This window comes from Myotis nattereri (genome assembly GCF_964212035.1).
Source record: "Myotis nattereri genome assembly, chromosome: 6".
Classification (NCBI taxonomy): Eukaryota; Metazoa; Chordata; class Mammalia; order Chiroptera; family Vespertilionidae; genus Myotis; species Myotis nattereri.
The window spans coordinates 8,391,311-8,418,497 of NC_138081.1; the positions used below are offsets into that span (position 1 = coordinate 8,391,311).

At 54.0% G+C, this 27,187-nt stretch overlaps 1 protein-coding gene across 1 annotated transcript in view; it reads left to right on the forward strand.

Annotated features, from left to right (window-relative positions):
* The window catches only part of PPARD (peroxisome proliferator activated receptor delta), an 81,840-nt gene extending 69,539 nt beyond the window's left edge, over positions 1-12,301 (forward strand). The window contains exons 4-8 of the mRNA XM_081095033.1: positions 6,380-6,534; positions 7,290-7,428; positions 8,666-8,868; positions 9,040-9,490; positions 10,131-12,301. Coding sequence (XP_080951159.1) covers positions 6,380-6,534; positions 7,290-7,428; positions 8,666-8,868; positions 9,040-9,490; positions 10,131-10,378 — 1,196 coding nt within the window. The 3' untranslated portion in view covers positions 10,379-12,301. The remainder of the gene's footprint in view (positions 1-6,379; positions 6,535-7,289; positions 7,429-8,665; positions 8,869-9,039; positions 9,491-10,130) is intronic.
* Positions 12,302-27,187: the final 14,886 nt, after the last annotated feature.

A 27,187-nucleotide genomic window follows, 5' to 3' on the forward strand; every position in this document is an offset into this window, starting at 1 on the left:
CTCCCTCCTCCCCCCCCCCCTTCTCTCTTCCTCTCTCTCTAAAAAATATCAATAATAATAGTAATAAAAAGGAATCTCCACTCCATCAGCTGAAAACTTAGAAACAGCCCTCGTGCATCACAGAAGGCACTGGGGGAGTAGACACACAGGGCGAGAGGGGCCACTCCCACGCGGGCTCATGGGTGGAGAGGATCTGCCATAAGCTGCTCCGCACCGTGCTTTTCCCAGCAGGCCTGGAGTGCTCTCCTACTTCAAAAAGCAGTTACATTGCTTTTCTTTAAAAGGTTAAAAACAAAAAGGCCGCAGGTGAGGGCTCTGGAGGCAGCCTCACCTGTCCGTGTTGGGGGTCTCACACCAGGGCGGGAGTCCCAGGTCTGCACTGGGAGCTGTGGCCTCACCGTGCCCCAGTCTCCTCACCTTTAAAGGCTTCGTCTTACCCACCTCAAGGGCCAGCCAGGTGAGGAGTAAATGGGGCTGGGACATGCCACAGGTCTCAGCACCTGCCGGTCCCCTGCCCCACCCCATGATCTGTGATTTACCCTCCAGAGTCCCCTCAGGGACCCCTGAGGATGGGGTGCAGCTTGAGCCTAAAACAGCAGGAAGGCTGCACAGTTGCTTCCTCCTCACCCTCCAGAGCTTCTGCACTGATTGCATCTCTGGACCTGCCAGCACCTCCTCCTGCCCCACAGGGAGGCAGGGAAGACAGGCCTCATCTTTAGCGCTCAGGACACTCGCATGCCCAGGGTCCCCCGACTGGGTGGAGGCAGGGGGAGCTGGAGCTGGTGCTCACACCCCACTCCTGTCTTCACCCCCGCCTTTTCAGTGATGAACATCCCAGTCACCCAGAGAAAAAGGTCAGGGCCTTCGTGTGGGGCTGAGGAAGATAAAGTGTCCTTCCTCTTGGCCTTGGCACCTCCTCCCAGCAAGTGCTTAGTGGGCGTCCAGGCAGCCATTCAGCAGATGAGGCTGGGTGGCTGCCCCGAGGAGCCCACTGTCCAGGCAAACAGGACAGCAGGAGGAAGGAGGCTGCTGGGTAACCCTGCAGAGCTGGCCCTGACTCCAGAAGCTGTGCTCTGTGCGGCTCTGCCAGCAAAGTAAACAGACAGGGCCAGCCCCTCCGGGCTCCCAGCTCAGACAGCAGCATGCCTCCGGCAATGGAGACTAGACACGCAGGGTACTCAGCGCACTTAGTGAGGGAGTAAGGTCAACAGTGTCTATTTGCCCAACTTGTAATCAAAGATAGTGCCACTGATACTTCACTCTCTGGGGGAGGGGCTAGTGTTTATGCCAAGTCCAAACAGTGAGTGATGCACAGTGTCATTCCCAGCAGTGGTGTGTCTCCTTGTTTATCATAATCACAATATTGATCAGGAGGAATGAGCACGTGTTTATATGTATGGGAAGTTGACGAGTGCAGCGGGTAAGCCCAAGGCCTGTATAAACCTCACCATCACTGTGTTCGGGTTCTCTAGAGAAACAAATCCAATAGCATGTGTGTGTGTGAGTGTGTATAGAGAGCGAGGGAGGGAGACTGGGAGTCTTAGTTTAAGGACTTGGCTCAAGCAGCTGTGAGGACTAGCGAGTCTAAACTATAGGAGAGGCCAGCAGGGTGTACCCCCAGGGAAGGTGATGTTGGAGCCCAGATGCAGTCGGGAGACAGAATTCCTCCTTCCTTCGGGCCTGCTCCCATCACAGAGTGGTGGTTTGAATGTTAATTACCCCTAAAAACACCTCCACAGCAACATCAGGACTCATGTTTGACCAAAAACTGGGCCAAGTAGGCACATCACATTAACCTCAGCCGCTGTCAGCGTGTTAACCTGAGCTCCGTTGTCTCGCCTATAAAGTGGGGATAAGAGACCTGCTGGAAAGATGGTTTTGATGATGTAAAGTACCCAGTGGAGCGCCTAGCGCACAGCAGGCATGTGCTGAGAGTGTGATTGGTGCAGACACACAACCATTGCAGGGAAGTCAGGTTTAGGTTCCGGTTCCAGTCCCTCCACGTATCCAGGTGACCTTGGGTAAATCCCTGAGCCTCACCGAGCTTCAGTGTCCTCACCTTTAAATGGTGGCAGTTACTGTCTTCTAGAGCGATAAGAAATGATACAGGCATAGACACTAAAGTGCTTGGCATTTCTTGGGGGCTTGATACATGCTCATTCTTTCCCCTGCCCCTCCTAGAGGTAGTAAAGGTAGGAGACATTCGGGGGTGGGGGCAGGCAGGATGTGGCTAGAGGGGAAGTTCAGAGGCAGGGCTTAGGGCCCACCTGATGGCCATCGGACAAGCAAGTGCATTTCCTGAGAGCAGAGGAGGGGCTAAGAGAGGATGCGCTGGGCAGGCTGGAGAGAGCGGCTGTGCAGGCAGCGGCCCTCAAATAGCAAGCCCAGGGCACTTCTCCCGGCTTCCTGAGGGGCACTGAGGCAGGGGTCCCCAGTGTGGGGAGGGCCTCTCAGAACTGGCCCCCTCCCGAGGTCATGGGAGGTGATGGAACCTTGAGAACCTGGTCCCTAGAATGGGGCATCCCACCACCATTACGTTCAGGTAGGATGTGATGGTGATTTGAGGATGAACCCTTAAGCCAGGTGGGCATCCAGGAAGAAACCTTTATCTTTGGGAAACCCACCCCACCACCTCAGTATCTCCGATACACCCAACAAAAGGCACCCCTGCGGGTGCGTGCCCTGCTTGCTGCCCACCCAGCGCCGCTCACCCTGCCTCTCTCTGCCTGGTGTACCAGTCGTTTGTGTCCTTATTCTTCTCAGATAGGCAAGGGGTGCCTTGTCCTGTCGCCCTGAGACCGCCAGGCCTCCCTGACTGCCCTCAAGTTCAGCAGCCTCCGCTGTTCACCCCCTGGGGCAGGACCTCTTCCGGGGACTCCCAGCCCCCGCCCTGGCCTGTGTCTCTCCAGTGCAGTTTGCAGCTCTTTCTGCACGGGTCTCACCTCGCAACCCAGAGCTCTGGCTGACTCCGTGGCCAGTAGGACTTGGGCATCTTGGCTTCTTCCAGGGTTTGGGGTGGTCCTGACACCCCTGAGCCAGGGGCCAGCAGCAGGCCAGGCGACAAGAGAGGTGGATGGGTGGGTCTTGTTCCGAAGGCTCATAAACAGAGAGAGCACACACACACACGTATCTTGGGTTTCTGTGAAGGTGTAGGGGAAAGAGACACCAGAGGAGGAAGAGAGAGGCATGGTCCCCGCCTGTGTGGGGCACAGGCTCAGAAACGGCGGATTTCGGCTTTCTAGTGAGCATCACCCGCGCTTGAGCTGGGATTTACACAACACTTCCGAGTCCAGGAGCTTTCTCCGTATTAACTCCTGGATTCTCACCATGACTCTGAGACAGATACTGTTGTCCTCCCCTTACAGGGGAAGAAACAGGCCCAGAGGTAGCGCTGGTTTTTGAGCACAGGACACTGATTGAAGTTGGGCTACAGGGTTCCTGGGCCGCATTCTTACGCCTGCTGCTGCCTGAGCTCCTGGAAGCAGCCTTGGAGGTCATCCAGAGCAGCGGTCGCCAGCCTCTCGGACCTCCGACCACCAATGGTCGCAGACCAGCAGTTGGTGACCGCTGCTCCAAAGGTTTCCCTAAACCAGCTGTCGCCAACCTTTCAAACCTCACGGACCACCCGTTGGTGACCGCTGCTCCAAAGATTTCCCTCAACCAGCGGTAGCCAACCTTTCAGATCTCACGGACCACTGATCCAAAGCATGCACCTTTTTCTTAATCCTCACCCAAGGGTGTTTTATTGATTCTTAGCGAGGAAGGGAGAGAGGTAGAAACAGGTTGCCCCAACCAGGGATCAAGCCCACAATCTAGGAGGTTTCCTTACTAGGAATTGAACCTGCAACCCCTCTGTGTCCAGGACAACACTCCAACCCACTGAGCCACACCAGCCAGGGCCAAAGCACTCACTTTAGGGCCAGAGAGGGAGCAGCCACCTTCCTGGCCCTCATGCCCGGGTGATGGCCCTCTCGCAGCCCTGCACCACTCTGCCTGCCTGGCTGGTGTGGCCGCTCGCTGCACTGCTCCAGTTTTCTTACCCCTTTCTTACCTTTGCTAGTTGAGAGCAGGGTTTGGGTCCTGCCCTGCACAAGCTTGTGCTCGTCAATGTCTGTTGGATGAAAAGAGAGGGTGGCAGCCCCAGCTGGTTTGGCTCAGTGGATAGAGCGTCGACCTGTGGACTGAAGGGTCCCAGGTTCGATTCCGGTCAAGGGCATGTACCTTGGTTGCGGGCACATCCCCAGTGGAGGGTGTGCAGGAGGCAGCTGATCGATGTTTCTAACTCTCTATCCCTCTCCCTTTCTCTCTGTAAAAAATCAATAAAATATATTTGGAAAAAAAATAAATAAAACTTGACGATCCCAATAATTAAAAAAAAACAAACAAGAAACAGAGAGGGTGGCATTGCCACATGCAGCACCAGTAGCAACCAAATGACCAGACTCTGCCAGGCCCCCAGGCCACAAGGGAGAACAAGGAAGCACCAAGAGGTGGGAACCCTGAGGCGACTGGTCCCTGTGGCTTGAGGCCTAAAGGGGACGTGACTCGGGGCGCTCCGAGTCTAGCAGGAGGCAGACGCGCAGCCACAGAAACAACACTGATGCTCACAAGTGCACACAGACCACAGACAGAGCAGGAAGTGCACAAGGTCTCTGCACAGGGTTTCACATGGTGTCTCACTTCTCCCGACGGGGATGGGACTTCTCCTGCCCATGCTCCAGTGCCTCCAGGAGAGGCCGTGCGCCCCTCCGGCCAGGACGCCCCGGCAGCTTGAGGACCTGCCCATGGCCCTCCTGTAGTGGCGGAGCCCAGCACCGAGTAATACAGGCTGTCCGGTGGACCAGCAGCCTTGCCCTCCCAGGCTGCAGTCTCCCTGCAGCTCCTTGCCCAGGAGATGGAGGAGCCCATGCTCCTCATCTGTGGGCTTGGGGTTTCCCTTTGGAATGACTGAAGGTTCAGAGCTGAGGCTCTGGGACAGGGCAGGCAGTTTTAGGGACCAGGAACCTGTGTCACCCCTGCCTCATCTGCCAGGCAGGGCAGAGGCGTGGTCCTCTGCTGTGGTCTGGTTGTGCTCCCCTTCTGTGTCCAGGATGTGCCGGGCGGCAGCTTTCCTCCTGTCACCCCTGGACCGGGGTTGCGGGGGGAGGAAGGGGGGCAAGGAGAAAGGGGGAGAAGTCACTCCACAGTGGGGAAAATGAGATCTTTTGCGGAGTGGAAAATGTTACGTCTGGGCTTGGGTCTCCCTTAGAGCTGTCTGCTCTAAGCCCCAATTCTCTGATGTGGGATTTGGACCCTGCCCCAAGCACTTGCTTGGTCATCAGGGAGACAGCAGAGCAGCAGATGGGCAGACTGGCGTGGCAGAGGCAGGACAGGGAGGGTCAGGAGGCTGGGGCTCAGTGCAGGGCCCCTTTCCAAGGCCAGGGCTCACTCCTGAGTGCACAAAGGAGAGATTCAGAAGAGACTCCCAGCCGTTCTTACTAAGTCCTGACGGTGTGTATGCCCTCAAGTCATTGCCATGCCAAGTGCTCTCCTTGCTAAGTCAGCACCTGGCTCAAACATCTGTACATTTCATAGAAAACACTGGAAATTCAGTGTGCTGCCCAGCCAGTGTGGCTGACACCTCCGCTCTTCCTGTGTGAGCATGTTTCGTGGGAGTGAACTTGAGCTTGGGAGTGCCTTTACAAGCATCTGTGCAGTCCATGCAGGAATCAGACTTCCCAGGTCTGCACTCTGCCATCTTCTCAAAACACACTCCACACCCCACGTGGGCCCTTTCCTAAGGATAATCTAAAGAGACTCTGCTGTCCTATCAGGTTTGGCTCAGTGGATAGAGTGTCCACCTGCGGACTGAAGAGTCCTGGGTTCGATTCCGGTCAAGGGCACATGCCCGGGTTGTGGGCTCAATCCCCAATAGAGGGTGTGCAGGAGGCAGCTGATCAATGATTCTCTCTCATCATTGATATTTCTGTCTCTTTTTCCCTCTCCCTTCCTCCCTGAAATCAATAAAAATATTTTTAAAAAATAAAATATCAATATCTGCTTCCTTCCCCTTCCTCCCCTCCTCCCAAAACACAGCCATCCCTTCATACCCTCTCCTCTCCACGGGCTCGGCCAGCCCAGGAAGGCGCTGCCTCACCCCCCACAGGCAGAGCTGCCATTTCTGGGATACCTGCTGCGCCAGCTCTGGGGGGATGCTTTGGAAACTTTGCCAGCCTCCCAGAGATGCTGTCAGCCCCACATTCCAGACGAAGAAACTGGTCTCAGAAAGGTTGGCCCGCGTGGCACACAGCTCTTACATGGCTGAGCCAGGGCTGTGTGAGTGAGAAACGGGCCCAGCCGGCAGAACGTGAAGCGCCCGTGTCATGCCGTGTGTCTGCAGACCTCTCCCGGAGCGCCTCCCCACCCTCGCTGCTGGACCAGCTGCAGACGGGCTGTGACGGGGCCCCGGGCAGCAGCCTCAACATGGAGTGCCGCGTGTGCGGGGACAAGGCGTCGGGCTTCCACTACGGCGTCCATGCGTGCGAGGGCTGCAAGGTAGGGGCAGTGGGTGCTGGCTGGCCAGCAGGGCAGTGGCCACATGGTGAGTTAACTTGCCAAAAAGGCTTTCCCTGCCAGGGGTGGGCCCCTGATAATACCCACGGCGGAATTCCTGCCTGGGCAGCCGCCAGGGCCTTGGGCTCATTCCAAGCCTCAGCTCTGGGCCTGCTGGAGAGGAGGGTTCCCTGTCAGGGCTGCCCTGCCAGGCACCTCAGCCGCTGACCTGGGCTCCCTGGCCTCTTGCGCCCCCTGGGGACCGGGCTGGGAAAGACGGGCGGGACAGAAAGGGGCGGGGCTTAGGCTGGGGCTTCTTCCTGAGGTCGGGTCCCTGCACCTCTAAGCCTGAAGGGGGCTCTTTGAGGGGATAAAAAAGAAATGTTGCATTTCTTTTGGGTTCTTCCTCCTCACCGCACACCCATCACATTTTCACATTTTATTAAAGCACTACCTAGGAAATACACAGAACCAGTACATTTATGAATAAATCAAGTTAGTCATGATACAGTTTTGTTACCAAATTAACAAAAGCATATTTAATATGCATAATATGGCATATTATTTTAATTATTTCAGGAGTTTTAGAGTTGTTTACCTTCTCCCACTTTCTTCCAACAAAATCCCGCTCCCCCCATTTCCAGAGTTCAGGAGTTTCTACATCTTCATGCACACTGGGCCCCAGTGCACCCCATGGGCCAGGGTTCCCCAGCTCTCTCCCTTCCCTGTGTCCTTTCCTCCCCGTACACCATCCTCAGGGCTTCTTCCGGCGGACGATCCGCATGAAGCTGGAATACGAGAAGTGTGAGCGGAGCTGCAAGATTCAGAAGAAGAACCGCAACAAGTGCCAGTACTGCCGCTTCCAGAAGTGCCTGGCACTGGGCATGTCACATAACGGTGAGAGCCCGCCGCGAGCACGGCCACGGCCCACACAGTGTGAAGCCAGTCTCGGCGCATAAAGGGCGCCTCCGTGTGCCTGGCACGCCGTGGGCCCTGCTGTGTCCTCTGCTGACCTGGCTGATCTGGACCTGAGTCTCCGAGCCAGCACAGCCCTAGCCCAAGATCTGCCTTCCCCAGACCGCCAGGATCCCCGTGGGGGCCAGGGCGGGCTGTCCCCACCTCTCTACCTGAGGCTCACCCTGCCTGGCCCAGACAGAGCAGGAACTGACCCCAGCTCCCAGAACCTCCAGCCTGGCACAGCATGGAAACCCCTGCGGACGCCTGGGACCCCTCTGCCCTTCCTGGTTATTGAGGGCAGGCGGGAGCCAGTAAATGGCCACGTGTGCCAGCTGCCAGGAGCAAGCGGGCGTTTCCTGAAGGCCAGCCCCTCTGGGAGACAGCCTGCCCTGCCCTGTGCTCCAGGCTCCTGGCAGCTGGCACATCTCGTCTTCAGACCATAGGGTAGGATTTTGCCCACCTGCCCCCTCTACCCTCTGGGTCACACCCCCAAAGGACAGGGAGAGCCTCCTGTTTAAATGTCTCACCCATGGATGATGCACTGACTGCCTTGCATCTTTGAGGGGGGCAGTGTGAGTCTCCGGCTGCAGATTTTTTTAGGTGATGGGTTTGGGGGCCTGTGGTTTGACCCCTCCCCTCTGTATCTGCCTGGGCCCATTACGTGGCTGAAGTGAGGGGACTCCCCAAGAGATCTCCGTGCTGACTGATTCTTCTCGCTTTTTCTCTGAGAGAAGCCAGGTTTTTTTCCTGTTGTAATGAGGACAGTTAAGTGCTTACAGGGGGAATTATCTAACTGCTCTGACAGTCAGTGAGCTTTAAGTGTCGGCCCCGCTTCTCTGATTAGAAAGAAGACGAAGTGACCCGTCTGAAGTCGCGAGGCGAGTAAGCTGCAGAGCTGGGGCTCGGGCACAGCCCGCTGACCAGACTTTCCACCTGCCACCCCGCACCCCTCCTGGCCGTGTGGTGAGGCGCTCCAAGAGTTAGGGCCTTTGTGTGTGGGCACTGAACAGGACAGACAGGCCCCTGCCCCTGGAGCTTACATTCGGGAGGGTCCCCCAACTGGCTGCCTCTAGAACTCCTCAGGCCTTTGGCCCATGCAGGGATGAGGAGGTTAGGGGTGCTGGCCCTGCATGGACTCCTCGATGACTCCTGCCCCCCACCCCTGCTCCCCATGCAGCCATCCGCTTTGGCCGGATGCCAGAGGCCGAGAAGAGGAAGCTGGTGGCAGGGCTGACGGCGAGTGAGGGGAGTCCGCACAACCCACAGGTGGCTGACCTGAAGGTCTTCTCCAAGCACATCTACAACGCCTACCTGAAAAACTTCAACATGACCAAGAAGAAGGCCCGCGGCATCCTCACCGGCAAGACCAGCCACACAGCGGTGAGTGTCACTGCTCGCACGGCGGCGTCCCTGGCTCGGGGCCCTGCCGCCCTCCAGACTCCTGGGAGAACTGGACCTCCTCCCTCCCCTAACTTCATGGTACAGGCAGGGAGTATGGGGAGCACATGTGGGGTCCCCGAGGCCTGGCCTCTAATGGGGCCTGGTTTTCAGCCCTTTGTGATCCACGACATCGAGACGCTGTGGCAGGCAGAGAAGGGCCTGGTGTGGAAGCAGCTGGTGAACGGCCTGCCGCCCTACAAGGAGATCAGCGTGCACGTCTTCTACCGCTGCCAGTGCACCACGGTGGAGACGGTGCGCGAGCTCACCGAGTTCGCCAAGAGCATCCCCAGCTTCGGCAACCTCTTCCTCAACGACCAGGTGACCCTTCTCAAGTACGGAGTGCACGAGGCCATCTTCGCCATGCTGGCCTCCATTGTCAACAAGGATGGGCTGCTGGTGGCCAACGGCACGGGGTTTGTCACCCGGGAGTTCCTGCGCAGCCTCCGCAAGCCCTTCAGTGATATCATCGAGCCCAAGTTCGAGTTTGCTGTCAAGTTCAATGCCCTGGAACTCGACGACAGTGACCTGGCTCTCTTCATCGCAGCCATCATTCTGTGCGGAGGTAAGCGAGGTCGGACGCCGTGGGGAGTGTGCGTGTGATGATGGCAGGGGAGCGTGTGAGGCACCGCTGTACGTGCAGGGCCTGCTCCTCCTCAGGTAGATGGAGGTGAGATAGAAAAAGAACAAAGGGACACATACCAACGTGCTGATGGGGCTGTTCTCGGTGGTGGAGAATCTTCTGTATTTTACTGATACTTTTCAGTTCCAACACAACAACTGTGATAATTACTGTGCTGACACTGGCATAGAGCTTACTTCCTACCAGGCACTGTTCTAGTTCCCTTTCCCAAATTATAACTCATTTGGTCCTCACAGCCACCTGTGCACAGGTACTTCCGTTATCCCCAGTTTGCAGGTGAGGAAACGCGCCCAGAGAGGCTGAGCGACTTGCCCAGGCCTCACCGCTCACCTGGTAGAGCTGGGATGTGAATCCAGGCCGAGTAGCCATGAGACTAAACTGAGCCAGGAAAGCAGAGGAGGGGGGACTGTCCCTGGCAGGATGGGGCTCGGGTCTGTCACGGCCAGGAGGCCTGCTGTGCCCTGAGCCAGGCCCCCACGCTGGGTGGGTAGCGGCGCTCCTCCGCCACCTGAGACCCGTGCGTGCCTGCTCCCTCCCATACCTGGGCCCTGTGTCCCCACAGACCGGCCAGGCCTCATGAACGTGTCCCAGGTGGAGGCCATCCAGGACACCATCCTGCGTGCCCTCGAGTTCCACCTGCACGCCAACCACCCCGATGCCCAGTACCTCTTCCCCAAGCTGCTGCAGAAGATGGCTGACCTGCGGCAGCTGGTCACCGAGCATGCCCAGATGATGCAGCGGATCAAGAAGACGGAGACGGAGACCTCGCTGCACCCCCTGCTCCAGGAGATCTACAAGGACATGTACTGAGGTGCACAGCCAGGGCCTCCCAGCAGGCCTTGGGGCCGAGAACCGGGGCAGGGACAGCGCTGGACAGGCCACATGGGACTTCCCCGTTGGCCACAGGCGCACTCAGCATGGCGCCTGGTCACACACTCCTGCGAACAGACCCATGCCTCGCTCCCCATGGTCCCTTCCTCCCTCTCTCCTTCTCCGTTCCTTGTTCTTTGCTCTTTCTCTTCCTTTCTAAGGGTTCCCTCTTCCTTCCTCCCTGGCCCTCCCTCTCCCCCCATCCTCTGTCCCTCTGTCTTCCTGTGAGACAGTTGGTATTATCTCACCAGCAGCACAGGACAGGACTTCTGCTTTTGCCCCCGGCCCCGGTGCAGAGGGAGTGGCCTGCCCTCCGCACCAGCCGTCTGCAGGGGCAGGGGCCTCACTGCTCTGTGCTCGCAGCAAGGCGGGAGCTGCCCGAAGGAACGCTAAGCTCTGGGCCCGGCTTCCTGGGGAAGCCGAGCAGGGCCCGGGCCGACCGCAGCAGCGGCCTTGGTCGCTGGGTCCCTGCCCTGAAGGCCAGGAGGCCTCCCTGAGACTGTCACGCACCCCACCCTGAGGCTGGCACCCCTGACCCAGCCAACCCCACTTCAGCCACGTACCCCAGCCCCACTCACACCAACATCCTTTTTGGTCTTTTCACCGGTCTTCCGGGCCAGTGTTGCTGATGGCCCCCTGCGCTGGCCGCTGCGGGACCTCCCCCAGCCTGGAAGGCGCTGGGTTCCCTGCAGGTGGGGGCCCCACACCACCATGAAGAGGAGTGAGCCTCCAGGGAGGTGCAAGTTGGCAGGGAAGCAGTGAGCAGGCCTCAGGGTTGCCCTCCATCAGCACCCACCCTCCCCCCCGGCCTGCAGCAGCCTCGCCACCTATATTCTGTCCACATCACAGCCCTTGCCTCTCCCCAGGGCCGGGACTGGCCTCACCCCCGATGACGTCCTGTCTCCACCCAGGAGGCACTGGCACTGGCTCGAGCTCACGGCAGCTCATGCCACACACCCCTGGAGCCGCCGCTCCGCTGCACACCACAAGCACTGATTCACTTTATCTGCAGGTTCCACACACCCCCTTCTCTAGGCAGATACATGCCCAGAGGGGCCTGCAGGTGGACGGGCAGGGCTGGACTTGGTTCCAGGGCTGGCCACATCCTTGCGTGCCCTCGAGGTCAGCAGGGGAGTCCTGCTGTGTCAGCCCAGCACCTGCTCACGGGGAAGGTGCCAGGGATAAACTGGTCCTGTTGATGGAGACATCCATCTGTCCCCACAGCTCTGCTACCCTCCCTTCCCCTGTGTCAGCCCAGCTGGTCTCCTGGAACACCCTGCACAGCCCCTGGTGACGGGGACCTTGCAGGCCACCCCACTCCCCGGCCCCTGCCCACTCCCCTCCGCAGGGGCACTCAGCGCCCAGGCTGCCGCCAGGGAGGAGGCTGGCTAGGGTCTCGGAGAACCTGGTGCAGAGCCCAGGCTTGCTGGTCCTGTCTGTTCCTCCTTCAGGAGGGGCCTTGCTGTCCAGCTGCAGCTGTGGAGGAAACGCCGTGGAGAGAGGACACGGCCAGTGCCTGCCCTGCCAGTGCTGTGGCCTTCCATGCCCAGGACCACTCCCTGCTGGCTTCCCTCTCCCCTCGTACCCTCGCTGACCGAGGTTTGGCCGAGGGGGCTCCCTTGGGCCAGCACTGTGAGGGAGAGGCGCTGTGCCCGACCTCCGCCTCCCCACCCCTGCCCGCCCCCACTCCCAGCTCTAGTGCTGAGAACACAGCTCTTCTCAGTGTCTGAACAATCTCCAAAATGGAAATGTATATTTTTGCTAGGAGCCCCAGTTTCCTGTGTTTTTAATATAAATAGTGTACACAGACTGATGGAACTTTAAATAAATGGGAATTAAGTATTTAAGAGTTGACTTGGGCTGACTCAGTTCTCCGTGTGTTTTTCCTGGGGGCTGATCTGCTCCCCCTCCTCTGTATCTGATGCACAGAGAGGAAGGAAACAGTTGGCCAATGAGACTTCGGGGTGCTGGCAGGGCCTGGCTTGTGGAGCTCCCTCTCACCCCCTCTGCTCGCCACTCGTCAGTCGACTAGGGTAGTGGGGGACTGAGAAGGTGCCATCCCTCCCTGCAGGGACCTTGGGGTGCGTGTGGAGGGGAAGGCACATCTGGAACTCAGCTGCTCTTGCCAGAAGTGCCGTCCGTTTGGCAGGGAGGGACAGGTTCCCTTCTTCCTGTCTTCCAGCCTGTTGACCAGGCCCTGGTCAGCCAAGGGGAGGGTGGGGGAGGGAAAAGCAGCTGTAACGGAAGCTAAGGGTGTGGTTTGCAGGACCCTAGTCCCTGTAGTGTAGAGGAGCAGGGGAAGAGCAAGGGCCAGCAGATATGAGCATAAAGTACGCCCCCGGCCAGAGGGGAGCGTCCCAGCCAGCCCACAGGTTAGGGTGGTGGTCGTCTCGCACTCGCCTCCCTGTGTCAGGCTGGCCAGCTGGCCAGAGCCATGTGACTCATCTCCGCTGGGAGTGACAGGCATGGGAATAGGCGGGGAGGAGGAAGGCTTGGAAGGGGCGTCCCTGAAATTGAGCGCCTGGTGCACGATGTCGTCTCCTCCGTTGCTTGGCTTATTCTCACCTCCTGTCCTCCTACACCATCCGGGGAGACAGTCGATGAGGACTGTGGCTCAGTGCAAAAGGCCAGTCCCCTCCCTGATGCTACCGAGGTAAGAGTACAGGACACCAATCAACTAGACCTCCCGCATCCAGAGGCGCAGCTCAGTCTCAGACCCAGTGTTCTGTTCCCGGCTTCGGGCGCTGCCAAGGGAGAGCCCCGTGTCACTCGGCCCCGTCACTCTCACTAGGGATGTTCTTCATTAAGCTTCTGTTGTGTGCCGGGCATTGTGCAATGCTCATCCTCACCACATCCCTCCGAGGCGAATATGACTTCCTGCTGCTTTACAGGTGAGGAAGCGCGATGAGAGTAGGGAGTGTGCCTGGCTCACTCGGCCAGCAAGTGGCATGGCCAGCGCGCCCCGTCCAGGCCTTGGGAAGGGCATGGCCGGCGTGCCCCGTCCAGGCCTTGGAAAGGGCATGGCTGGCGTGCCCCGTCCAGGCCTTGGGAAGGGCATGGCTGGCGCGCACCATCCAGGGCCTTAGGCTCTCTGCTTTTTACCCATGAACAAAACCTTGGGGATCATAGTTGGTCGCCTGGTCGTTGTTTTTTAATATATTATTGATCAGAGAGGGAGAGAGACAGAAACATCAATGCTGAGAGAGAATCATTGATTGCCTGCTTACTGCAGGCCCCACACTGGGGACTGAGCCCACAGCCCTGGCATGTGCCCTGATGGGAATCGAACCATGACCTCTTGGTTCATAAGTCAACGCTCAATCACTGAGCTATGCTAGCTGGGCACCTGGTCTATTTTTAATGATGCTCAGAACAAATGAATCAAATATTTAGACTAAAAAAGAAGAAAAAACTTTAAGAGAATTAGAAGATACTATCATTGCAATAATTTTATAAAATTCTCTGAAATAAAAATTAAAGAACAAGAGGAAGGAAGAAAGGAAGGGGAGGGAGGGAGAGAAAAGAAAGGGGCTCCAGGATGGCAATATCCTTGGGGGTTCGGGGGGGCTTTAAGAAGCAGATGCAGCCTGACCGGTTTGGCTCAGTGGATAGAGCATCAGCCTGCAGACTGAAAGGTCCCAGGTTTGATTCTGGTCAAGGGCATGTACCTTGGTTGCGGGCACATTCCCAGTAAGGAGTGTGCAGGAGGCAGCTAATCGATGTTTCTAACTCTCTATCCCTCTCCCTTCCTCTCTGTAAAAAATCAATAAAATATATTTTTAAAAAAAGAAGAAGCAGATGCAGCCTGGCCTGGGGGCTCAGTGGTCGGAGTGTCGTCCCATACACTGCAAAGTGGTGAGTTCAATTTCCAGTCAGGGTAAAAGTTTTGGGTTTGATCCCTGGTTGGGGCACATACGGGAGACAACCAGTTGATGTTTCTCTCTCTTTCTCTCCCTTCCTCCCTCTCTCTCCCCCCACCCAAAAAAAAAATCAATAAAAACATCTTCAGATGAGGATTTTAAAAAAACAGATTAGCCATGGCTGGTGGGCTCAGTGGTTAGAGCGTTGTCCTGCATACCTAAGGGTCACAGGTTCGATTCCCAGTCAAGGGCACATATCTGGGTTGCAGGTTCGATCCCTGGCCCTGGTGGGGACGAGTGCAGGAGGCAACCAGTAGATGTGTCTTTCAGATCCATGTGTCTCTCTCCCCTCCCCTTCCTTCCACTCTCTAAAAGTCAGTGCGTGTTAGCCCTAGCTGGTTTGGCTCAGTGGATAGAGCGTCAGCCTGCGGACTGAGGGATCATGGGTTCAATCCAGTCAAGGGCACATGCCCAGGTTGTGGGCTCGATCTCCAGTAGGGGATGTAGGAGGCAGCCAATCAATGATTCTCTCTCATCATTGATGTTTCTATCTCTCTCCCTCTTCCTTCCTCTCTGAAATCAATAAAAAATATATTTAAAAAGAAATAAATAAAAGTCAGTGTATGCGTGGGGGTGGGGGAGAGATGTCCTTGAATGAGAATTAACAAAAATAATATTTAAAAAAAACAGATTAGAAGCAGCCAAAGAGATCATTTTTGCACATCAAGAAAGACCAGAGAAATTACCCAGAAAATAATCCAGGAAAACCAAGATGGAAAATGTGGAATGGAAGAATAGCAATACAAATTCTCACAGTGCAAAGGGAAGCAGAAGCTGACACAAGCAACTTGAAAAACACTTAAGCAAAATCTTTTAAGTTAAAATGTGCCTGCGATGCTGTGGGCATCCCCCGGGTGCCAGCCCTCAGGACCCAGCATCGGCTGCTGACTGACAGCTGAGTTCCTCTCAGGAAACTGCTCTTACTGAAGGGAGCTGCCTTGCCCAGGATGAGCCCCCTTCCGGGGCAGCCTGTAGCCAGCATGGGGGCATGAGGACAAGCCTCCTTACTGCAATTTGGAACAACTTGAAGGATCGCCCAGCCCCAGAGCTGAAGTATCTGTTGTAACTACATTGAAGTTCAGCTTCTCTCACTACCCAGTCCTGCTGCCTTCGATTCCTTCCAGGTGCTGTTCCAAAGAGCACTCCCCAGCGAGTGCCCTGCAAGTGAACCTCCAAATCCATTTCCTGGAGAAACCAACCCAAGACAATACCCTATAGCAGCGGTTCTCAACCTGTGGGTCGCGACCCCTTTGGCGGTCGAACGACCCTTTCACAGGGGTCGCCTAAGATCATCCTGCATATCAGATATTTACATTACGATTCATTACAGTAGCGACATTACAGTTATGAAGTAGCCACGAAAATAATTTTATGGTTGGGTCACAAGATGAGGAACTGTATTTAAAGGGCTAGAAGGTTGAGAACCACTGCCCTAGAGTGAAAGCCACCAAATTAACGTTCATTGAAGAATAGCAAAAACTTAGGAACAATCAAAATGTTCATCAACAGGACAATGGATAAACTTGATATATTATACAATATTAAAAAAAAAAAAAATAAGGAGCCGAAACCGGTTTGGCTCAGTGGATAGAGTGTCGGCTTGTGGACTGAAAGGTCCCAGGTTCGATTCCGGTCAAGGGCATGTACCTGGGTTGTGGGCACATCCCCAGTAGGAGATGTGCAGGAGGCAGCTGATCGATGTTTCTCTCTCATCATTGTTTCTGGCTCTCTATCTCTCTCCCTTCCTCTCTGTAAAAAATCAATAAAATATATTTTTTAAAAAAAAAAACAAGAAGAAACAAAATAGATGGAGAAAATTATATAATCTTGAAGTGGATAGAGCATTCAAAAGTCTAGCCCAGCAGGAGTGGTTCAGTGATTGAGCATCAACCTATGAACAAGGAAGTCAGGATTCGATTCCCCATTAGGGCACATGCCTGGATTACAGGCCTGATCCCCAGTGGGAGGTGTGCAGGAGGCAGCCCATCAATGATTCTCTCTCATCACTGATATTTCTATCTCTCCCTCTCCCTTTCTCTCTGAAATTAATAAAAATATATACTTTAAAATAAAAAACTAACAAAGACAACCCCCCCTACTGTCTGCTCAATGTCACCTAGCAACAACAACAGCCCGAAAATGCCCCTTCCTTCCTTGTCCAAGGCTTGAAAAGGCGGGAGCAGTTTTTTTATTCCTTGTCTTTGTACTGATTAGCAATGCACTGGCCCTTTCTCTCTACGTGTATCTCTTCTTTTAGTTGTGAATTCTTTCACAGCCCGTGTCACCAGCCCAAAATAACCCTAACACGACGAGATACAGATTTTTACTCACCAGACTAACAAATACTAAGACGTTCGGGAGCTGTGCTGCGAGGCTGTGCAGGAACAGGCTCCCTCATGCCATTGGTGGGAGTACAAACCGGCACAGCCTCATAGGCAGCACACGGGCAGCACCTGTGACAAAATTTTAAATAACTGTGATCCAGCAAAAGTTAAAGAAGTAACTAGATGTTCGAGACTATTGGTTTCCCAATCTAGTGTCTCAGTTTATTGATAAATATAGGAAGTTGTTTAAATTCAATTTTAAAATCTCTAATTATTTATTTATTTACTTAGTTTTTAATCCTCACCCGAGGATATTTTTAGAGAGAGGGAAAGACAGAGAGAAACATCAATGTGAGAGAAACACATTGATTGGTTGCCTCCTGCACTAGACCTGACCAGGGCTCCGGGCTGGCGAGGAGCCTGCAACCCAGGTACGTGCCCCTGACCAGAATCGAACCAGAGTCCCTTCAATCCGCAGGCTGATGCTCTGTCCATTGAGCCAAATCGGTTGGGGCTCTCCTTTAATTGTTAAGTAAATTCCTCTAATTTGCTGTTGTACAACTTTCCCAATTTACCACCCGCGTGGGACAGTGCAGCATATTGGAGAGAGCGTCGGCTTTGGCGGAGATGGGAGTAGACGGTGTCTTAGAAACGGTCAGAGCTTGAAGGGCTGTTAAAGCTCATGGCCCTCCTTCCCCTACCCCCACTTCCAAGGCCCAGGCCGATGTCCTCCCACTGCAAGCTCTGAATCCACCAGGCAGTTCTACGGCCCAGGAGAGCCCGCTGATGGGCGGACCCAATGGGAACATCCTCATTGGAGAGCACCTCAGGCAACCCCTCCGGCCACCTCTCAGGACCCCTGCTGAGCCATCGGCACTAGTCTAATGTCTTCTGACCAGGATACACGCTGGCTTCCATGACAAACACAGACCGGGCACAGCGACCTTTTGTAGGAAGAACATCTCAGGCCTGGAGGCAGGTCCCCAGAGCCTCTTGGGTCTGTCCAGGTCCTGGCCAGTTGACAGGCCTCCCTGCAGTCCTCACCTGGCTCATACCATCTCTGGAGGCTCCAGAGGCTCCCAGCCCACCCTCTGACCTGTCCATCAACCTCAGCTCCACATGTGGGGTTCACACTGCCCTGAGTTTGGGGGGAAGCTCCCCTCTGGCCTCCTCAGTTAGCAATTCCCCTCAGACACCAGCCCCAGGACTCAGCCTCCTAGCTCCCAAGTCCCATGAGCCCCTCCCCAATCACCCTGCCTTCCTGGACCCTTAAAGTACTTACACCAACCCGCAGGTCCTTGTAGGGCTCACCGAGGGATCCCCGAAGGCCTTCATGCCATCCCACCGACATCCCTGGTCCTCGACCCTCTTGCCTCCACCCTTCAAGCCCTCGGTCTGCTGGCTTGGGGTCCTGGGAAGGGGTGGGCCTGGCCGCAGAGCCCCGCCTCCCACTGGCCCTGCCCAGAGAGGGAGGAATAAAGGGCACCAGCAAGCCCTGCCTGACTTGCACGCCCACACAAGGGGCTGCAGCTGGGATGGACCCCGCAGGGCTGGATGGCGGTGGTGGTGGTGGCCATGGTGGGGAGGACAGACGCCACTCCCGGTGGCCATTCAGGTAGGAATCTGGGTCTCAGGGGTACGAACACAAGAAGGTGGGAGAAAATCATTTGGGATTTGGCCTGGCCATTGAAAGCCCATTCTCTAAGAATTTGGGGGTGAATTTAGATGAAGAGGGGCTTCCTTGTTCTGTACCCCAACATTGGAAGGGTCTAGAGATCATCTCCCAGCCCTTCAGAGTCCAGAGGAGGAGTCTGAGGCCAGAGGGGTAACGGGCGTGCTAAGGCTGCACAGCTGTCGAGGCTGGCTCAGCGTCTGCCCATGAGGGCAGGGATTGCCATTTGCCTGCTTTCTCTTCCCCCCACAAAGGCTTCTCTGCCCCGAAACCCACACAGCTCCCTGCGGTGAGGTCTGGTTTCCTGGTCACCTTTGCAGCCCAGCACTTAGCACGGTGCCAGGTGCTCACAAGCATTTGAACGGAAACTTCAGATGGAACGTCACACCGTTAGAGTCATTCTTTTGGGCGCGCTAGCTCACTCGGCCTCCCGTTGGAGTCGAACACCTTAGCACAAACTCAATTTGCCAACAGCTGGAAGATCGCATCCCCAGAGAGAACTGAAGTTTGGGTAAAGGAGGGATCATTGCACGTCTTAGGTCAGTGTGGAGTAGTTTTCCTAGCTCCTTTTAGGGGGAGAAAGGCAGCCAGGTAGCAGAGGGAGACAGAAACAAAGGGGGTGCTCACTGAAGATGTCCCTTGTTCTTCCCTGAGCTCCGGGCACGGCCAGGGAGGCAGGGGCCTAGACTGAGTTTGGGCCCTCGAGTTTCAAAACCCTGGTCAGGGGGCTCCACCTCCCCCGTACTCCCCCAACCCCACCCTCCTTACTCCCTGCCCTTCTCTTACCCACCCCCAACCTTCACCCCGCCACCCCCCAGCCCCATCCCAACCGTCGGGTCCTGATTCCCAGGCTCACTGTTCAGGGGTCCACTGCTCCAGCCACCAAGTCCCTCTGCTGCCTCCTCTGTCCCCACCCCCGGCTTCAGAATTTAGCTTGAGAAATTCCCCGAATCCAGCAGCCCTCACCCCTGACAAGGCAATCACAGTTAATTAGAGGATTATTGGGCTAAGTGAGGACACTTGGGTTATGTACCAGGTCTGTTACTTTTCATCTCTGAGCCTCAGATTTTGAAAACAAAAAATGACTCCGGACTTTCAACGCTTGTTTTGAGGATTAAATGAACTAACTTGACATTTCTCCAAACACAATGTGTTTTATTGGTAATTTAAGTGTTTGTGGGTAGAGGGCCTAAACAAACAACAAAAGCATGTTTAAGCAATGCTAGGCCAAATCAAACGTTCCACTGCAAACTTATCAGAGCCTTTAATGTGTTCATATACACTAAGCAGATGCAACACGGCTCTAAGAAACCATAGAGCAGCGGTTCTCAGCCTGTGGGTCGCGGCCCCTTTGGGGGTCGAACGACCCTTTCACAGGGGTCGCCCTACCATCGGAAAACACATATATAATTACATGTTGTTTTTTGTGATTAATCACTATGCTTTAATTATGTTCAATTTGTAACAATGAAATGGGGGGTCACCACAACATGAGGAACTGTATTAACGGGTCGCGGCATTAGGAAGGTTGAGAACCACTGCCATAGAAGGAAGAGTTTCTCCGATCAATTTGATTACAGAGCCCTTATGGGTCTCTAATGGGCTGAGAGCCCCACCGGCTGTTCTGGGAGAGCTATGTCACGTGACCTCCCAGGTGGGCGGAGCTAGTGGGGTGGCCTCTCGAGGCTGTCCTGGAGGTCAGCCTTATTGGTGGTCTTTGGGGAAAAAGCAAAATTTCCCCAGCACATCGTTCCTCCCAGAGGCTTCCATTGGTGGACTGGGGCAGGAGGCCTGTGAACCCTCCCTCTAAGGGTTACTAAGAGATGAGGGGCCCTTCCTTTCATGGTCACCCACCCTTTCCACAGTGACTCTCATTTCCACCTCATCCCTCAACCTTCCCATTTAAAAATAAAACGATTATATTACACTTTTTAATTCCAAAAATACTTTTATTATTTTTTAAATTTTATTTATTGATTTTAGAGAGAGGGGAAAGAAAACATCAATTTGTTGTTCCACTAACTTGTGCATCCATTGGTTAATTCTTGTATGTGCCCTGACCAGGGATCGAACCCTCAACCTTGGCCTATCAGGATGCTGTAACCAACGGAGCTCCCCGACCAGGGCCAAAAGGTCTTTTAAAGATGTTTTTAAGAGAAGTTACATCACTAAATCAAAAGCCTTCACCATTTCTGAATCTTTCTTCTCAAGACTGGCCCCTCAGGCAGGATTTTTTTTTCCTCTTATTTTTATTGATTTCAGAGAGGAAGGGAGAAGAAGAGAGAGAGAAACATCAATGATGCAAGAGAATCATGGATCGGCCACCTCCTGCATGTCCCCCACTGGGGATCGAGCCCACAACCCAGGCCTGTGCCTCTGACCTGGAACGAACCTGGGACCCTTCAATCCGCAGGCCGATGCTCTGTCCACTGAGCCAAACTGGCCAGGGCCAGGCAGGATTTTGAGGGATGTGTTTAGAGCAGCCAGCCCCCCAAAACTGGGTCTTCCTAGGGCGGCTGCTTTCCCAAGGCCGCAGGGAGAATGGCTGCAGGGCACCGCGGGTGGGCAGGCTGCCGCCGCATAGAATCTGCGTCCCAGGTATTCCAGGCTGCTCGCGTGGGGCCCTGCCAGTGAACTTGCTGTGTGTGCAGCGGACCAGAAATGGCAGGTGAGCCAGTGGGTTTGAATAAGTGCATTATTCTTGTCATGTATCCAGTGGCATCTAAATACTAGAGCTATTTAACATATAGCAGCGGTTCTCAACCTGTGGGTCGCAACCCCTTTGGTGGTCGAACGACCCTTTCACAGGGGTCGCCTAAGACCATCCTGCATATCAGATATTTACATTACGATTCATAACAGTAGCAACATTACAGTTATGAAGTAACAACGAAAATAATTTTATGGTTGGGTCACAACATGAGGAACTGTATTTAAAGGTCCAGAAGGTTGAGAACCACTGACATATAGTGTCATCCATTTACAAATATATAAACAGGCTTTCTTACAGTTTTACATAATTCCTTTTTCTCCTTGAATACCTATTCTACTCTCCCCACAGAATTTTATCCTAATATAAATATTTTTACTCTCAGAAGTCTTTTACTGATCACAATATTATATGTTCCTGCAAGAAAATATTTGTGAAACAGAAATTTAATTTCTTTCTAGATTTAGGTATTGGTAGTACTCAATTGATTAAAACAACTTAAATATATTATACACTTTAGCAGTTAATTACTAAATAATAAAAAAAAAATTTAGAAAATTTTCTCTTGCTATAGATGGGACTATTGTTTTTGTTTCCCCCAAAAACTCGTGTATCCATGGGTATATATTACTTACCGCTAGAATAAGACAGGGTTCAACATCAATTGCAACTTGTGATTATTATAAATGGAAGCACTGAGAAATCTTGTTCACACAAATAAGTGGATGGCAATGAAAGGCACTCTGTTAATTGCATTAAATGCCAAAAATTACAGTGGTCTATCGTCAAAAATTACTATTTAAAGATCTCACTCACTGTATACCTCTGGCCCCATAAAAGCTTCCATAAGCCCAGCCAGTGGCTCAGTGGTTGAGCATCAGCCTGTGAACCAGGAGGTCACAGTTCAGTTCCCGGTCTGGGCACATGCCCAGGTTTCGGCTCGGTCCCCAGTGGGGGGTATGTGGGAGGCGGCCAATCCATGATTCTCATCATTGATGTTTCTCTCTCTCTCCCTCTCCTTTCCTCTCTGGAATCAATAAAATATATATATATATTTTTTTAAAAGCTTCCATAAAAATAGCAGTAACAATGTCTTTTATTATGTAATAATCATGATTGTAATCATGACTATTACTGCTGGCCCCTCCCCCTGGGCCTTGCTGGCCACCTGTCTGAAGCAGACCCCGCCCCCCGCCACCCCCTTCCCCCTCCGCCAACCCCACCCCCCGCAGCCGTTTATTTCTGCTGGAGCCCTTTGCACACCTGCCCTTGTCTTGTCTCTGTGCGCTGGCGGCTGGGCCTGCGCTGGGGGAGGCGAGTCAGGTAAGTGGTGCCGAGTTGAATCCTGTCTTTTTAAGGTTGAATCCTGTATTTATTTAAAAGTTTCATCTTTTGTTCATTGTGAATTGTTTTTGCGTTAATTTTGAACTTTTTAAAAATTGCTCTAAAGTGTGATTTCCATTTATCACTGGGTTCTGTGGGCGTCCCCTGAGGTTCTGTGTCTGAGGCGCGTCTCCCCAGTCCTGGCTCTGGTGTCTTGCTTCTCTGCTCCGTCGCCTCAGCGGAGATTCTAGGCAGGTTCCCTGGTCCAGGGGCTCCTGTTGCAGATAAAGGACATGTGACAACAGTCCAGCACCAACAAGAGGGTGCCTGTCGCCCTAGCCGGTTTGGGTCAGTGGGATCCTGCGGACTGAAGGGTCCCGGGGGGTTCGATTCCGGTCAAGGGCACGTACCTGGGTTGCAGGTTCGATCCCGGCCTTGGTCAGGGCTCTCTCACATTGATGTGTCTCTCTCTGTGTCTGTCCCCCTCCCTTCCACTTTCTCTAAAAATCAATGGAATTAGCTCCTCGGGTGACGATTAACAACAACAGAAAGAGGGGGCCCGTCACCCATCTCTCCGCCCTCCGCCTGCCTCTCTGCCAGGGCCTCTCTATGGCAGCCCCTCTGCTGGGCCAGCAGCCTGTGTTCTCTGGGGACTAGTCTCTGACTTCTGTCCCCGTCTCTGACGCCCTGGTCACTTCACCTGTGGGCTTACTCCCCTCTAGGCAAGGAAGCACATGACAGGAGCAGCCTCCTCTCCACCTTGTACCTGCCCCAGGCTCAGGCCTGGGTACATGGTAGACTCTCAATAAACATTTGCCCAACTCCGCCGCCTCCTGCCCGTTTCCACCCCCCACCCTGACCCTCGAAAGCCCTGTAATAGTGATGGGTGGTGGAGATGATACGGTAACAGTGGAGTGATGATAGCAGCTAATATTTATTGAGGGCTTGCTGTACGCCAGGTACCTCACATGCACTTTCTCATTTAAGTTTGACATCACTCCACGAGGAAGGTATTAACATTATCTTCATTTTGCAAATGAAGAAAGCGAGGCATGGAAAGGTTGAATGCCCTGTCCACGCCCACATTACCAAGAAATACCAGGCAGAGTGGCCATATGACCTGTGGAAACCAGCACAGAATGAAAATCAGGGCCCCTTGTTCAAAAATTTAATTTCAAAACGGCAACAGTAGAGCATTAAAGCGCACGACCGCACAGGTCCGTGCCCTGAAGCCAGCTCTGGTACCAGCATTTGAATCCAGAATCCGACTCCAGGACCACAGCACTAGCGCTGGGAGGAAGTAACAGTAACCACTGTGGCTCACTAAGCACCTGCTATGTGCGTTGTGCGAAATCTTCAAAAACCCTCCCAGCTACCCCGAGGCATTTTCACCCTCACACCTCAGGGTGAGTTACCCACCCAGGGTTACCCAGTGGAGCTAGGATTTGAACACAGAACCAACACCAGAGCCTGTGTCCTTCCCCCACCACACAGCCCCTCTCTGGCTGACTCGGGTGATCTTTTAGGACCTTTACCCGAGGGGGCCGTCACTCGGGGCCCAGCTGCCACTCTGCTCAAGACAGGAAGGCGTCCCAGGTCTGCAGGTACTTCCAGCGAGGATTCTGCTTCCACGGAGACGGGTGCAGGTGAGCGCCCTCCTCGTCCAGCGGGAGGGGGTGGGGACACAGGAGGACCTGTCGCTACGTGGGCAGGCTTCTCCCCAGACCTCTTCTCCCTGTTCAGCCCCACGCTCCAGGCCGAGCTAGCTCCGGGCCCGGAGGAGCCAGCCTGTCTCCTCCCCGCTCTCCTCCCCACACAGCTATCAGCACCCGCAGCCCCCAGGCCACTTGCAGTGGGGCCGCCGCCATTCGGAGCCGCTTGTCACCCAGCCAGGACCCCCGCTGGGGCTGACCCGCAGGGGCTCCGAGCCCACCTACCTGCCCTCAGCGGCTGGGGGTTGTGGCGGGGCCGAGGCCGAGGCCGTCTGGGACACGGAGCCTGGCCTCGAGGGGCTGGCCAGCCGGAATGAGGCGCTTGGTGACAGTTCCTGGAAGTTCCTGTTGACATCATGTGAGTCCTCAGGGGCACAGCAGAGGGCACAAGTGGGGTCTGAGATGGGGCTCCTGCTCTGTCTCAGAGCCAGGTTTATACTTCCTTCCATCCCTCTTCCTCCTGGATTCCCAGCCAGAGGGACCCCCCGCGCCCCACCCCTCTCCGGCATTGCTCTCTGTGTCCTAGAAGCAGAATACCTTGGTGTCTGTAGAGTCAAACCACAGTTTCAAATGCCAGCTCCACCACTTAATAGCTGTGTGATCGTGGGCAAGTCACTTAACCTCTCTGGGCTTCCATTTCCTCATCTACAAAAGGGCACTGATAATAGTACCTACCGCATCAGGTGGTGTGAGAGTGTGATGATTCATATGTGTGATGTGCTCAGCATACCTGGCATAGAGGAAACATTAAATGTTAGTGATTATTTTGTAAACTATAGTATTGCTGTAATCAGCCCTGTCTACCAGAAACATGTCACGTACATATATATATATTTTTTTTTGGTCACAGCCTTATTGAGATATAATTCACAAACCAAAACTTTAACAATTTAAAGCATATAATTCAATGTAATATAGTATATTCAGAGCTGTATAAACATTACTGCTATCTAATTTTAGAAGATTTTCGTCACTCCAAAAAGAAACCCATTAGCAATCATTCTCCATCCACCACTAGCAACCACTCACCTACCTTATCTACCTTCTGTCTCTGTGGGCTTGCCTGTTCTGGACATTTCATAGAAATAGAGTGATATAATATGTGGCCTTTTGGGTCTGTCTTCTTTTAGTCAGATATATATTTTATTTCAGAGCGGGGAAGGGAGAGGGTGAGAGAAATAGAAACATCAATGATAAGAGAGAATCACTGATCGGCTGCCTCCTGCACTCCCCACACTGAGGATTGAGCCTGCAACCCAGGCATGTGCCTTGACCAGGAATCGAACCGTGACCTCTGGTTCACAGGTTGATGCTCAGTATAATACTGCCTGAGCCCAGCATGTTATTTTCTAGCTTCAGGTGCCATGGAGCAGTACTTCATATCTTTTTGTGGCCAATTAATGTCCTGCTATATAGATATGCTGCTTCTGTTTTATTCAGGCATCAATTGGTGGACATTTGGGTTGTTTTTGCTTTGGGGCTATTATGAATTATATTGTTAATGAGCATTCATGTACAAAGTTTTGTGTGGACATACATTTTTATTTCTCTTGGGTAGAGGAGTGTTACCATACAATCCAGTAATTCCACCTAGGAGTAGAATTACTGAATTGTATGATAACATGTTTAATATTTTGAGGACCTGCCAGATTGTTTTCCAAAGTTCACATATTTTACAATACACGTATGTAATTTAAAACTTTCTAGTAGCCACACTAAAGAAAAGTAAAAAACAACAGGTAAATTTAATTTTAGTAATGTTTTATTTTACCGAATATATGAAGAGGTATATGTATATATAATATCGAAACTATGATTTCAGCCTGTAATCAATATAAAAATTATTACTGAAACATTTTAGGTTTTTGTGTTAAGCTCCAAAGCCTCCACGTGCGTCCCAGCACGTCTGATGGGGCAGCGCCGTCTCAGGCCTCAGCAGCACAGTTATAAGTAGCTGCATTAGAGACATTATTCTGACGGGACTCTGAGCTCTAGGGGGCAGGACTCTGTGCACCCACAGAGCTTGCATGCAGCCAAATAGCTGCCCCATGAGTGAGTGAATGAATGAACGGATCCAGTTTTCCCTGACAGCTGATGGAGATCACAGCTACTCCCAGAAGTCTCGGTCTCAGCCAGACCCTGTCCAGGAGCTCTGGGCCCCACTTCGGAGCATGGACCTTGAGGTACAGCAGGAAATGGGTGGGGGCGGGGCGGGGGAGGCCATGCCGGCCTCGAAGCTGCCCAGACCTGCTGGAGGAGGGCTCCGTGGGCCCCGGGACTGTATTTGGGGCGGTGGCATACATGTGCACGCATGTGTCTATGTGGGTGTGCGCGCGTGTGTGATGTTCTCTGACCCTGCCCGTGGCTGTAGAGGGAGCAGGACAGCCGGGATGTCGTGTGTGGCATCTGCATGGACAAGGTGTGGGACAAGCCGGAGGACAAGCGGATCTTCGGCATCCTGCCCAACTGCACACACGCCCACTGCCTGGGCTGCCTGCGCACCTGGCGGAGGAGCCGCCAGCACTTCCCGCTGAGTGTCATCAAGTCAGTGTCATGGAGAGGCCGGGGGGACGTGGGCCTCGAGGCCGGCCTGTGAGCTGTGACTTTCTCCTCCTCCAGGGCCTGTCCCCAGTGCCGTGTCTATTCCAGCTACATCATCCCCCACAAATTCTGGGTGGGCGAGGGGGCCGAGAAGGAGAAACTCATCAGGAACTTCAAGGCTCGGACCAGGTGAGGCTGGGAGGGGGGAGGGGGTTTACGGAAGAGGGGAGGACTGCCCCTGACCCAGCTTGGTCATGGTTCCCCACCCGGGTCCCCCAAATCCTGGAAGTTCAGAGTGATGGAGATGGCAGGCGAGGGGCTGAGCTGTTTCCACTATTTCCAAGAGCTGAATGAATAAACTGCAGTTTCTCTTCCAGCCTAGCTCAGAAGTGATACAGGCCACTCAATCTCTGCTTGGCTTTTATTTCAGACTAGGGGCCCGGTGCACGAAATTCGTGCACGGGTGGGGTCGCTAGGCCTGGCTGGCTATCAGGGCTGATCAGGTTCCCCGCCTCCTCCTTCCCTTGCCAGCCACCCGCTTGCTGCT